This window comes from Bombina bombina, chromosome 3 (assembly GCF_027579735.1).
Source record: "Bombina bombina isolate aBomBom1 chromosome 3, aBomBom1.pri, whole genome shotgun sequence".
In the NCBI taxonomy this organism is placed as follows: Eukaryota; Metazoa; Chordata; class Amphibia; order Anura; family Bombinatoridae; genus Bombina; species Bombina bombina.
This window is the reverse complement of record NC_069501.1, coordinates 757,766,855-757,782,141: the sequence shown is the minus strand read 5'-3', so window position 1 is coordinate 757,782,141 and position 15,287 is coordinate 757,766,855. Positions and strand designations below refer to the sequence as shown.

At 39.7% G+C, this 15,287-nt stretch overlaps 1 protein-coding gene across 1 annotated transcript in view; it reads left to right on the top strand.

The window, feature by feature from the left end:
- Window positions 1-15,287, top strand: part of LOC128653988 (cytochrome b-245 heavy chain) — a 171,023-nt gene that overhangs the window by 26,554 nt on the left and 129,182 nt on the right. Inside the window, exons 2-3 of the mRNA XM_053707605.1 lie at window positions 8,023-8,118; window positions 8,601-8,711. Of these exons, the coding sequence (XP_053563580.1) occupies window positions 8,023-8,118; window positions 8,601-8,711 (207 nt within the window). The remainder of the gene's footprint in view (window positions 1-8,022; window positions 8,119-8,600; window positions 8,712-15,287) is intronic.

The window sequence follows — 15,287 nt, the reverse complement described above, 5'->3', positions numbered from 1 at the left end:
ACATTCTGAGGAAACACGCGTTGCAAATGTTTAAAACATTTATTGACACACGCCACTGTCTGGGGTCTCTTATGAACCCAGGCAGGGTGTCTGCAGGAGAGATCCAAGATTCCTTCATCCTCTCTGCAGATATTCACTCCACCTAGCAAATGCATCTTTGAGCTGGGAGGAACCAAACAATATTACCCATAGAGCACTGGTGATCTTTGTCAAGTACACAGGTTAAGCTGAATAGATTATTGTACTGCTTGCTTCTTCGTACTATTAGCTGTAATAATTAGAGCCAATAAGATGCAGGCAGAATTCAGTATCAACCTTCCACTGGTTTTCATCTTTTGCAATGCTGGCAAAATAACCCACTAATGTGAGAGGGAATGCTATTTGCTAAACAGGTGAAAGGAGTGAGCGTGATGACAATAGACACAGATGCAAACTGTGAAGGGGAACAATCAATACAAAGCACAGAATTGCTAGGTCCACTTCCCTCGCTGTTATTCCCCTCTGCATTTAACAAAAGACAAACAGGGCTATGTCAGCACTAGGCAAATAAATACCAATACCCAAATAAACCTCTGGGCTGTACATTGTAGCTGTATGATTTAGAATTCTAATCCTGTGGTCCTGACTATCCTCACAACTGTCCAACATTTGTTTAGCTACACTTCTCAAGGGCACCATTACTTATCTGACTAAATAAGGCCTAGTTTCCATGAAGGTGGTAAAGTTTAGAAACTGGTGGTAGCTTAAAAAATCTCCATAGACTTTAATGTATATAAATATTTTTATCACCAGTTTTCAAACTTTACCACCTCAATGGAAACTAGACCTAACTGAGTACTATGTGCAGAGGCTAAATATATTGGACATATTTAGAGCACCTGGTGGCACAGGCTAAAAAAAGAGGAAGTTTCCCTGCAAAGTCTTAAGATACATCCCAAACATGTCCTTACTGGGGACTTTCTGATGTTAGGCTGATGCAGTAATGCTGTCTATTTAAAGTTAATAACACATTTATTACAACAGTTTATAGGGTGCATGAGCCAGAAATCTAATAATTTGACCAATGATGATAAAGTTTGGAGAATTAAAAAAAAAAAAAAGACACTTAAATTTAGTTTGACAAGAACTTCTTGTCTTCCTTCTCTTTCTCATACTCCAGTAAATAATATCTGGTGTGACAAACAAACATTTTTATGCTAAAATGCAGTTCTCAAATTTACTTAAAGGGACATTACATTCAAAATTAAATAATCATGATTCAGATAGAGCATGCCCTTTTAAACAATGTTCCAAATTACATCTATGATCATATTTACTTTGTTCTCTTAGCATCTTTTGTTGAAGAGCACACATAGAAAGACTCAGGAGCATGCATGTTTCAAGCACTCTATATAGCAATAGTGTTTGTGACAATGTATTATTACAGATACTGCTTCTATATAGAGATCAGTACACATATGCAATCCTGAACCTTAGTATGCTCTTGAACAAAAGATATTAAGAGAGGTTATTTACAATTGTATGCTCTATCTGAATCATGCCTGTGTCCCTTTAGTATTACTACCAAAAAGTAAGACGTGCAAAATATAAATAAATAAAAACATAGGCTTAAAGGACAGTCTAGTATAAATTAAACTTTCATTATTCAGATAGGACTTTTAATTTTAATCAACTTTCCAATTTACTTTTATCATCAAATTTGCTTTTTTCTCTTGGTATTCTTAGTTTAAACTAAACATAGGAAGGCTCATATGCTCATTTCTAAGCCTTTGAGGGCTGCCTCTTATCACATGCTTTTTAAATTCCTTTTCAACACAAAGAGACAAAAAATACACGTGGGCCATATAGATAACGCTGTGTTCAGGCACAGGGGGTTATTTAAGATTTAGCACAAAACAATGCTAAATTTAAGACAATAGATAATAAACAGTCACAGCCATGTGATCAGGGGGCTGGAAGAAGGTTCCTAGATACAAGGTAATCACAGAGGTAAAAACATAATTTATGCTTACCTGATAAATTCCTTTCTTCTGTTGTGTGATCAGTCCACGGGTCATCATTACTTCTGGGATATAACTCCTCCCCAACAGGAAATGCAAGAGGATTCACCCAGCAGAGCTGCATATAGCTCCTCCCCTCTACGTCAGTCCCAGTCATTCGACCAAGAATCAACGAGAAAGGAGTAACCAAGGGTGAAGTGGTGACTGGAGAATAATTTAAAAGATATTTACCTGCCTTAAAACAGGGCGGGCCGTGGACTGATCACACAACAGAAGAAAGGAATTTATCAGGTAAGCATAAATTATGTTTTCTTCTGTTATGTGTGATCAGTCCACGGGTCATCATTACTTCTGGGATACCAATACCAAAGCAAAAGTACACGGATGACGGGAGGGATAGGCAGGCTCATTATACAGAAGGAACCACTGCCTGAAGAACCTTTCTCCCAAAAATAGCCTCCGAAGAAGCAAAAGTGTCAAATTTGTAAAATTTGGAAAAAGTATGAAGCGAAGACCAAGTTGCAGCCTTGCAAATCTGTTCAACAGAGGCCTCATTCTTAAAGGCCCAAGTGGAAGCCACAGCTCTAGTGGAGTGAGCTGTAATTCTTTCAGGAGGCTGCTGTCCAGCAGTCTCATAGGCTAAACGTATTATGCTACGAAGCCAAAAAGAGAGAGAGGTAGCAGAAGCTTTTTGACCTCTCCTCTGTCCAGAATAAACGACAAACAGGGAAGAAGTTTGGCGAAAATCTTTAGTTGCCTGCAAGTAGAACTTGAGGGCACGAACTACATCCAGATTGTGTAGAAGACGTTCCTTCTTTGAAGAAGGATTTGGGCACAAGGATGGAACAACAATCTCTTGATTGATGTTCCTGTTAGTGACTACCTTAGGTAAGAACCCAGGTTTAGTACGCAGAACTACCTTGTCTGAGTGAAAAATCAGATAAGGAGAATCACAATGTAAGGCTGATAACTCAGAGACTCTTCGAGCCGAGGAAATAGCCATTAAAAACAGAACTTTCCAAGACAACAATTTTATATCAATGGAATGAAGGGGTTCAAACGGAACACCCTGTAAAACGTTAAGAACTAAGTTTAAACTCCATGGCGGAGCAACAGCTTTAAACACAGGCTTGATCCTAGCTAAAGCCTGACAAAAAGCCTGGACGTCTGGATTTTCTGACAGACGCCTGTGTAACAAGATGGACAGAGCTGAAATCTGTCCCTTTAATGAACTAGCTGATAAACCCTTTTCTAAACCTTCTTGTAGAAAAGACAATATCCTAGCGATCCTAACCTTACTCCAGGAGTAACCTTTGGATTCGCACCAGTATAGGTATTTACGCCATATTTTATGGTAAATCTTTCTGGTAACAGGCTTCCTAGCCTGTATCAGGGTATCAATAACCGACTCAGAAAAACCACGTTTTGATAAAATCAAGCGTTCAATTTCCAAGCAGTCAGCTTCAGAGAAGTTAGATTTTGATGTTTGAACGGACCCTGTATCAGAAGGTCCTGTCTTAGAGGTAGAGACCAAGGCGGACAGGATGACATGTCCACTAGATCTGCATACCAGGTCCTGCGTGGCCATGCAGGCGCTATTAGAATCACTGATGCTCTCTCCTGTTTGATTTTGGCAATCAATCGAGGAAGCAGCGGGAAGGGTGGAAACACATAAGCCATCCCGAAGTTCCAAGGTGCTGTCAAAGCATCTATCAGAACCGCTCCCGGATCCCTGGATCTGGACCCGTAGCGAGGAAGTTTGGCGTTCTGGCGAGACGCCATGAGATCTATCTCTGGTTTGCCCCAACTTCGAAGTATTTGGGCAAAGACCTCCGGATGAAGTTCCCACTCCCCCGGATGAAAAGTCTGGCGACTCAAGAAATCCGCTTCCCAGTTCTCCACTCCCGGGATGTGGATTGCTGACAGGTGGCAAGAGTGAGACTCTGCCCAGCGAATTATCCTTGATACTTCCATCATTGCTAGGGAGCTTCTTGTCCCTCCCTGATGGTTGATGTACGCTACAGTCGTGATGTTGTCCGACTGAAACCTGATGAACCCCCGAGTTGTTAATTGGGGCCAAGCCAGAAGGGCATTGAGAACTGCTCTCAATTCCAGAATGTTTATTGGAAGGAGACTCTCCTCCTGATTCCATAGTCCCTGAGCCTTCAGAGAATTCCAGACAGCGCCCCAACCTAGTAGGCTGGCGTCTGTTGTTACAATTGTCCAGTCTGGCCTGCTGAATGGCATCCCCCTGGACAGGTGTGGCCGATAAAGCCACCATAGAAGAGAATTTCTGGTCTCTTGATTCAGATTCAGAGTAGGGGACAAATCTGAGTAATCCCCATTCCACTGACTTAGCATGCACAATTGCAGCGGTCTGAGGTGTAGGCGTGCAAAAGGTACTATGTCCATTGCCGCTACCATTAAGCCGATCACCTCCATGCATTGAGCTACTGACGGGTGTTGAATGGAATGAAGGACACGGCATGCATTTTGAAGCTTTGTTAACCTGTCTTCTGTCAGGTAAATCTTCATTTCTACAGAATCTATAAGAGTCCCCAAGAATGGAACTCTTGTGAGAGGAAAAAGAGAACTCTTCTTTTCGTTCACTTTCCATCCATGCGACCTTAGAAATGCCAGAACTAGCTCTGTATGAGACTTGGCAGTTTGAAAGCTTGAAGCTTGTATTAGAATGTCGTCTAGGTACGGAGCTACCGAAATCCCTCGCGGTCTTAGTACCGCCAGAAGGGCACCCAGAACCTTTGTGAAGATTCTTGGAGCCGTAGCCAATCCGAATGGAAGAGCTACAAACTGGTAGTGCCTGTCTAAGAAGGCAAACCTTAGATACCGGTGATGATCTTTGTGGATCGGTATGTGAAGGTAAGCATCCTTTAAATCCACTGTGGTCATGTACTGACCCTTTTGGATCATGGGTAAGATTGTCCGAATAGTTTCCATTTTGAACGATGGAACTCTTAGGAATTTGTTTAGAATCTTTAAATCTAAGATTGGCCTGAAAGTTCCCTCTTTTTTGGGAACCACAAACAGGTTTGAGTAGAACCCTTGTCCTTGTTCCGACCGCGGAACCGGATGGATCACTCCCATTAATAACAGATCTTGTACACAGCGTAGAAACGCTTCTTTCTTTATCTGGTTTGTTGACAACCTTGACAGATGAAATCTCCCTCTTGGGGGAGATAATTTGAAGTCTAGAAGGTATCCCTGAGATATGATCTCTAGTGCCCAGGGATCCTGAACATCTCTTGCCCAGGCCTGGGCGAAGAGAGAAAGTCTGCCCCCCACTAGATCCGGTCCCGGATCGGGGGCTTTCGGTTCATGCTGTCTTTGGGGCAGCAGCAGGTTTCCTGGCCTGCTTGCTCTTGTTCCAGGACTGGTTAGGCTTCCAGCCTTGCCTGTAACGAGCAACAGCTCCTTCCTGTTTTGGCGCAGTGGAGGTTGATGCTGCTCCTGTTTTGAAATTCCGAAAGGGACGAAAATTAGACTGTCTAGCCTTAGCTTTGGCTTTGTCTTGAGGTAGGGCGTGGCCCTTACCTCCTGTAATGTCAGCGATAATTTCTTTCAAACCGGGCCCAAATAAAGACTGCCCCTTGAAAGGTATATTAAGTAATTTGGACTTAGAAGTAACATCAGCTGACCAGGATTTTAGCCACAGCGCCCTACGTGCCTGTATGGCGAATCCTGAGTTCTTAGCCGTAAGTTTGGTTAAATGTACTACGGCCTCCGAAATGAATGAATTAGCTAGTTTAAGGACTCTAAGCCTGTCCGTAATGTCGTCTAGCGTAGATGAACTAAGGTTCTCTTCCAGAGACTCAATCCAAAATGCTGCCGCAGCCGTAATCGGCGCGATACATGCAAGGGGTTGCAATATAAAACCTTGTTGAACAAACATTTTCTTAAGGTAACCCTCTAATTTTTTATCCATTGGATCTGAAAAAGCACAGCTATCCTCCACCGGGATAGTGGTACGCTTAGCTAAAGTAGAAACTGCTCCCTCCACCTTAGGGACCGTTTGCCATAAGTCCCGAGTGGTGGCGTCTATTGGAAACATCTTTCTAAATATTGGAGGGGGTGAGAACGGCACACCGGGTCTATCCCACTCCTTAGTAACAATTTCAGTTAGTCTCTTAGGTATAGGAAAAACGTCAGTACTCGCCGGTACCGCAAAGTATTTATCCAACCTACACAGTTTCTCTGGTATTGCAACGGTGTTACAATCATTGAGAGCTGCTAAGACCTCCCCTAGTAATACACGGAGGTTCTCCAATTTAAATTTAAAATTTGAAATATCTGAATCCAATCTGTTTGGATCAGAACCGTCACCCACAGAATGAAGCTCTCCGTCCTCATGCTCTGCAAGCTGTGACGCAGTATCAGACATGGCCCTAGTATTGTCAGCGCACTCTGTTCTCACCCCAGAGTGATCACGCTTGCCTCTTAGTTCTGGTAATTTAGACAAAACTTCAGTCATAACAGTAGCCATATCTTGTAATGTTATCTGTAATGGCCGCCCAGATGTACTAGGCGCCATAATATCACGCACCTCCCGGGCGGGAGATGCAGGTACTGCCGCGTGAGGCGAGTTAGTCGGCATAACTCTCCCCTCGCTGTTTGGTGAAATTTGTTCACATTGTACAGATTGACTTTTATTTAAAGTAGCATCAATACAGTTAGTACATAAATTTCTATTGGGCTCCACCTTGGCATTGGAACAAATGACACAGATATCTTCCTCTGAGTCAGACATGTTTAACACACTAGCAATAAACTTGCAACCTGGTTATAATCTTTTTTAGCAAAAACGTACTGTGCCTCAAAGAGGTACTAAACGATTAAATGACAGTTGAGATAATGAACTGAAAAACAGTTATAGCATCAAACTTTAAAACAACACAACTTTTAGCAAAGGTTTGTTCCCATTAGTAAAATAACAATAATTAAATTTGACATAAAAATTACAGAGCAACGTTTTTATTCACAGTCAATATAAAATTCTCACAGCTCTGCTGAGAGAATATACCTCCCTCCAAAGAAGTTTGAAGACCCCTGAGATCTGTCAGAGATGAACCGGATCATGCAGGAAATATAAGAGTAGCTGACTGGAAATTTTTGATGCGTAGCAAAGAGCGCCAAAAACGGCCCCTCCCTCTCACACACAGCAGTGAAGAGAAACGAAACTGTCACAATTAAAAGCAAACAACTGCCAAGTGGAAAATAATGCCCAAATATTTATTCACTCAGTACCTCAGCAATGTAAACGATTCTACATTCCAGCAAAAACGTTTAACATGATAAATACTTATCAAAAGGATTAGTGACTTTTAACAGAGTAGTTCCGGTGAAATACCATCCCCAGAATACTGAAGTGTATACATACATGTCATTATAACGGTATGGCAGGATTTTCTCATCAATTCCATTCAGAAAATAAAAACTGCTACATACCTCAATGCAGATTCATCTGCCCGCTGTCCCCTGATCTGAAGCTTTTACCTCCCTCAGATGGCCGAGAACAGCAATATGATCTTAACTACTCCGGTTAAAATCATAGTAAAAAACTCTGGCAGATTCTTCCTCAAACTCTGCCAGAGAAGTAATAACACGCTCCGGTGCTATTGTAAAATAACAAACTTTTGATTGAAGTCATAAAAACTAAGTATAATCACCATAGTCCTCTCACACATCCTATCTAGTCGTTGGGTGCAAGAGAATGACTGGGACTGACGTAGAGGGGAGGAGCTATATGCAGCTCTGCTGGGTGAATCCTCTTGCATTTCCTGTTGGGGAGGAGTTATATCCCAGAAGTAATGATGACCCGTGGACTGATCACACATAACAGAAGAAAAGTATATTAATATAACTGTGTTGGTTATACAAAACTGGGGAATGGGTAATAAAGGGATTATCTATCTTTTAAAACAATAACAATTCTATGATAGACTGTCCCTTTAATGCATAAAAATATTGATGAAAATGTTTATAATAATAATTACCTTTCTTCCAGCTCGTGTGGCTTGCATTGAACGCTTTCCTTTTTGTGCGCTTCTACTTTGTTTATGACGCTGGAGATGATTATATTTATTCCAGAAAACTCTATGGAGTAAGTATACACGGTTTATTTTATTTTGACGCCATAATAAAGAAGTAAACATAACATTGCTTAGTATTATTGTAGAATTACATTGCATAGTCCGTTCTAATATTGGTATAGTAGTGTAGAGTATTACAATATTTAAATAATATATAATATTATTTGACTGTGAAAGCCCCATCCACCTCTTTAGGCCATCTATATGCCCAAGTTAAACCTTCCATCTTATACATGGCGCCTACATCTACATTGTGTCATCTATATACGCATATTAGACCTTGGATTATGTGTGGTCTGAAAAGTTCTTTCGTGTCAAATCCTATCAGATCATATACATGCCCACTGCAGCTCCTTTATACCAACCACTGCCCCATGCAACCATTTTAACAATTAGTTGTAAACAACATATTTACTTTGCCTCGTCTACCAGTAAATATTCATAAGGGAGGACATTTTACAGTATATAATAATGTTTCATCCTTTTGTTGCAGTCGGCGTTGGCATGGGCACGGGCGCCCGCAGCCTGCTTGAACTTTAACTGCATGCTCATTCTGCTTCCAGTCTGTCGAAACTTGTTATCTTTTCTGAGAGGTTCCAGTGCTGTAAGTATCATCATTAATTCACATTTTGTGCTATGTATCCTTCTGATATTATTAAAGGGACAGGGAACCCCACATTTTTCTTTTAAGTTTCAGACAGAGAATGCAACTTTAAACAACCTTCAAATTTACTTCTATTATTAAATTTGCTTCATTGTCTTTGTTGAAGGTGCAGCAATGCACTACTGGCAGCTAGTTAAACACATCTGATGAGCAAATGACTTGAGACATATGTGTGCAGCCTAGGGATGCCACTATAGCCATGTTTTCCTGGACCCTTATAAGTTACACATGGTGCAGGGAGGAATATGAATAGTGCTGTCCAGAAGAACAATACATGTCCCCCCCTGCACACCCTGCAGCATGTGTATATCTTAAGTGTCCAGGAAAACATGGCTGAGGTGGCAACCCTAGTGCAGCCACCAATAAGTAGCTAGCTCCTAGTGGAAAGTTGCTGGTCTGGTCTGGAGCCTACCTAGGATGCTTTTAAACAAAGGATACTAAGATAGCGCTGCGGAATCTGTTGGCGCTCTACAAATAACTGATAATAAAATAATAATGAATCAAATTAGACAAGAGAAGTAAACTAGAAATTTGCATGTTCTGCCTGAATAATGAAAGAAAAACGATAGGTTTCATGTCCCTTTAAGTCCCATTAAGATTAAGAGTGGAGCACTAATTTTTGTGTGCAAATTATAAGGGGTGTTTTGCGGCTTTTTGTACGCATCAGAAAAGTTAAAAGTAAACACCTTCACTTGAGCGCAATCTAATTTAATGAGTGCAGTGTTAGGGTGACCAGAGCTCTGGTTAACTATTACGCTCGACTAAAAAGTTTCTCAGAGCATAAAAAATACATTTAACAGTACAATTAAATTAATAATAATGCTGCCTGATAAAAATTATTACAAAACAATTGAGAGGACAAAAATGGTAGGGGAATAATATAAAAAGGGAGGGGCATCCATAGTGGCACAATATTTCTTCACTATAGTTTAACGATGGACAAATATGTTAACATAGCAATGATGCTTTCACAAGACAGGAATACAATTTACAGTGTCTGTTGATATTTCTAAATACTTCGTTTGAAACGTTGCAGTATATTCTGATGAAAATATATTGCACATATACATAATAATTCCCTATTTTTTTAATGAATCTTTATTGAAGACTGAGAAGAGTAAATCAATTAAATAAAGACAGGTGGATCTCCAGCACCAGGAAGTACAAACACATAAAATAAAGTTGAACAAATGCATATTAATCCCTTGACAACCTTTACTAAGTCTTCTTGTTTTAAATTGATCATTTTGATATAAAACAATTATATCATAATAATGAGACTTATATCATAATAATGAAAGGGGAAGTAAAGTCACAATTTAAAGGGACACTCAATCAAAATTAAACTTTCATTATTCAGATAGAGCATGCCATCTTAAACAACTTTCCAATTTACTTCCATTAACAAAATGTGCACATTTTTTTTATATTTAAACTTTTTGAGTCACCACCTCCTACTGAGCATGTGCAAGAATAAGTGTGTATGCATTTGTGAATGGCTAATGGCTGTCACATGGTACGTGTATGCATTTGTGATTCGCTGATCGCTGTCACATGGTACAGGGGGAGTGGAAATAGACATAACTTTTAAAATTGTCAGAAAAAAAATCTACTACTCATTTGAAGTTCAGACTACGTGCTATTGCATTGTCTTGTTATCTTGCATTTGTTGATTATGCAAATCTACTGTGCTGACTGTTCCTTTAATGTTCAGATTTAGATATAACAGAAAGCAGCATTCCAATTTTCTTCTATTGTTTAATTTGCATTGCCCTCTTGGTATCCCGTGTTGAAAAGCATACCTAGGTAGGCTCAAGCAGATTTTTGCAAGATTTTTTTACTTTTCTAATTCAGCCTCCTTGATCTCTGGAAAACACATTTGAGGTTGACTAAAGTGGCATTTATTTTGCTTAAAGGGAAATTAAAATATAAAAAAAATTAAAAAAAAATAAAAAACCTTGCATTGTTTTGCAGGCCATATAAAACCACTTCAAAAGCATCTCAAAGGGACGGTATATACTGATTTTCATGCATGTAATAGACATTACTATAAATAATAATATGCACAGATACTGATGTAAAAATCCAGTATAAAACCTTTAAAAACTTATTTAGAAGCTTCCAGTTTAGCACTGTTGAAAAAGTTAGGCTGGGACACCCACTGAAATGGTCTGGAAAGCCAATAGAGCAGCCCCCCCCCCTCCCCTACATATGCAAAAACCCTTTACACAAACAGTAGCAAACTGGAGTAGGTAGACAACAGTCTACTTCTAAAACTTTGGGGCTTGGTTATGAGTCAAATCAGCACAATGTTTTTTAAAAATAAGCAAAACTATAAATTTTTAAAAAAATAAAACCTGTATGGCCTATACAGGGAGTGCAGAATTATTAGGCAAGTTGTATTTTTGAGGATTAATTTTATTATTGAACAACAACCATGTTCTCAATGAACCCAAAAAACTCATTAATATCAAAGCTGAATAGTTTTGGAAGTAGTTTTTAGTTTGTTTTTAGTTATAGCTATTTTAGGGGGATATCTGTGTGTGCAGGTGACTATTACTGTGCATAATTATTAGGCAACTTAACAAAAAACAAATATATACCCATTTAAATTATTTATTTTTACCAGTGAAACCAATATAACATCTCAACATTCACAAATATACATTTCTGACATTCAAAAACAAAACAAAAACAAATCAGTGACCAATATAGCCACCTTTCTTTGCAAGGACACTCAAAAGCCTGCCATCCATGGATTCTGTCAGTGTTTTGATCTGTTCACCATCAACATTGCGTGCAGCAGCAACCACAGCCTCCCAGACACTGTTCAGAGAGGTGTACTTTTTTCCCTCCTTGTAAATCTCACATTTGATGATGGACCACAGGTTCTCAATGGGGTTCAGATCAGGTGAACAAGGAGGCCATGTCATTAGATTTTCTTCTTTTATACCCTTTCTTGCCAGCCACGCTGTGGAGTACTTGGACGCGTGTGATGGAGCATTGTCCTGCATGAAAATCATGTTTTTCTTGAAGGATGCAGACTTCTTCCTGTACCACTGCTTGAAGAAGGTGTCTTCTAGAAACTGGCAGTAGGACTGGGAGTTGAGCTTGACTCCATCCTCAACCCGAAAAGGCCCCACAAGCTCATCTTTGATGATACCAGCCCAAACCAGTACTCTACCTCCACCTTGCTGGCGTCTGAGTCGGACTGGAGCTCTCTGCCCTTTACCAATCCAGCCACGGGCCCATCCATCAGGCCCATCAAGACTCACTCTCATTTCATCAGTCCATAAAACCTTAGAAAAATCAGTCTTGAGATATTTCTTGGCCCAGTCTTGATGTTTCAGCTTGTGTGTCTTGTTCAGTGGTGGTCGTCTTTCAGCCTTTCTTACCTTGGCCATGTCTCTGAGTATTGCACACCTTGTGCTTTTGGGCACTCCAGTGATGTTGCAGCTCTGACATATGGCCAAACTGGTGGCAAGTGGCATCTTGGCAGCTGCACGCTTGACTTTTCTCAGTTCGTGGGCAGTTATTTTGCGCCTTGGTTTTTCCATACGCTTCTTGCGACCCTGTTGACTATTTTGAATGAAACGCTTGATTGTTCGATGATCACGCTTCAGAAGCTTTGCAATTTTAAGAGTGCTGCATCCCTCTGCAAGATATCTCACTATTTTTGACTTTTCTGAGCCTGTCAAGTCCTTCTTTTGACCCATTTTGCCAAAGGAAAGGAAGTTGCCTAATAATTATGCACACCTGATATAGGGTGTTGATGTCATTAGACCACACCCCTTCTCATTACAGAGATGCACATCACCTAATATGCTTAATTGGTAGTAGGCTTTCAAGCCTATACAGCTTGGAGTAAGACAACATGCATAAAGAGGATGATGTGGTCAAAATACTCATTTGCCTAATAATTCTGCACTCCCTGTATAAATGAATCATCTATAAAACATTTATCTAAAGAAAATCTAGTGTACAATGTTCCTTTAAGTGATATTTATTTGGCCAAATAGAGACAGATATAAGTTAGCTCTTTTACATACCAACCAACTACTGTGCAGCCTGTAAGAAATTCCACAGAATGCACTTCAGCCTCTCTTAGGAAAATAACTCATTTTTTTTAGAGTTAAATTACAGGAAAAGCAGGCAAATAATACACATTTTCCACTAAGCATAGTTATATATTTTAGGGGAAGTTACATTTTGACTTTAATGACAGTGCATTCTTTCACAGTTCATTCATGCACATCTCTCCTGCAGTGCAGATGGCGGACACAGGTTCATCATCCAGGGGGTCCCCCTTCTGTTGTGGATGCTGGTGACCCCCATACTGCAAATGGGTAAAGAAGACTTCAGTTCCTTTCTGAATCACTGTCTCTGCCATGCAAACCCTGTGATATCATCACCATCACCCGTGATGCTTCCACATGAGGGTGGGACTACCAGCTGAAGCAGGCAGAGGGAGAGAGGATGCCAGAGGGCTTGAGGAGAGGGCTTTAGAAGGCTGTATCTTACCTAAAGGCAAAAGGGCTCTAATATAGCCACTATAACCCCCTGTTTGGGCTAGAGGGACAACTGACCCCTCATTTGAAAGATTATACTTTGCCCTTTCAAATGAGCAGATCACATGCCTCTGTACGTTGCAGGTGATTGCCATAAACTGAGATTACCTGCAACAGCATTTAAAATGCTGTTTACCCTGAGTGTGAGAGGGGGCTCTAATGGAGCCCCTATCTCACCCCCTGTTTGGGATAGTGAGGCAAGTGACCCCTCATTTGAAAGAAGGGAAACTGCACTTTCAAATGGGATGGGGTCACATGCCCCTGTAAGTTGCAGGTGATCGCCATAAAAAAGATGATTACCTGCATCATCATTTAAAATATGGTATAACCAGACGGGGAGGGGGCTGCAATAAAGCCCCTATCTCTACCCCCTATTTGGGCTACAGGGGAAACTGACCCCTCATTTGAAAGTGGATACTCCCCCTAGGATGCAGCTTATCACCTTTAAAACTGTTGATCACCTGCCTCACTAGAAACAAAGTTATTTCTAGTGGTGGGGGAGGGGAGTTACTACAAGAAAAAGACAGTCAAACTTTACCTATATGAGAAAGGTAAAATGGCACTTTTAGAGCCCCCTTTCTCCCCATAAAACACAAAGGGGTATAAGGTCCCAATTTAAAAGAGGGTAACCCCCTTTTCCAGTGTCTCATACCCCTGTCATTAGAAGGTGAATGCAATTTTTATATCAGTACACCACCTAATGTATTTATTGTATAGAAATCAGCAATGTTGCCCCTATCCCCTAATGACAAAATACGACACTTACACATATACAATACCCTTCACATGATAGAAGGGATTGTCAATAATTAAATGAGTGGTCTCATGCCCCTTTAAATAGCAGGGGATTGTCATAGTAATCATCTGTATTACTGGTCCCTTTTACAGTCCTCTGGGCAAAAAAGGACCCTTAAACACCAAAATATTCTCTACAATAATCAACCCTTATTTTTAAAGAGTTAAGGCTGCTGTTTCAATGGAGGGGTCATATGTCCTGGGGGTTATCTGCTGACCACTTTGTTAACAGTGATTACCTGTCAGAAGCATAAGGAAAAATCATCCCTATGTTACCATCCACAATACTTACATAAACTTGAGACCCCTTATTTGAAAGCAGCAATCCTGGTCTTTCAAATAAGCGATCCTGTATCCACCCACTGCCAGCTAATTGTCATAACAATGACAAATATATCTCAACTTTGGTTCTATTTTCTGGGCTCTGGTGCTTTTTAAGCATAGTAATATATCATATTAACCAACATTTGAAAGAAGGTGGTTTTACAATTCAAATAAAGGGGGGTTGATGTCCTTATAGCTGTGAAGTGTTCATCACAGTAACACTGATGTTAGGGCTCATAGATCAATGTTTGTCTGAGCTAATGAAAAATGAATGGATGAACTGGGAGAATGTAAATGAGTGATATGTTCTAAATACAATTACTTTTGGCAAAACTAGTGTAAATATATATATTTTATTTTTATTTTTTTGCTATTCAGACAAGGGTTGGATCATACATTGATTGTCTGGGAAATCAGAATTTAGTGTTATTTTGAAATATGTAATATTTGTATAGTTAGATATTTTATGATTAATAATTTTCTGCATAAACTGCAACATCGTGAAAAGTGACAAAAATAATAATGGTTCTCTTTTTCTGATTTTTACTAATTAATTTTAATTGGACTATGTATAAAATTATAAACATTGCAGTTTGGGAAGGTAGATTGATGCTAATTGAGGGACAATAAAAAGTATGTGAAATATTTGGAAAATAATTACGCTATTTACTATGTAGAAAGTAACACAAAAAATATTTTTTTACATCTCATATAGTGTTTTTTTTCTCATAATATTATATTTTAGAAAACATATTTTCTAAAAATGCTTGGTCTGCTAAAAAATAAATAAAATGCAACTAAAAACATATTTAGCACAGGGTTGTGAAAA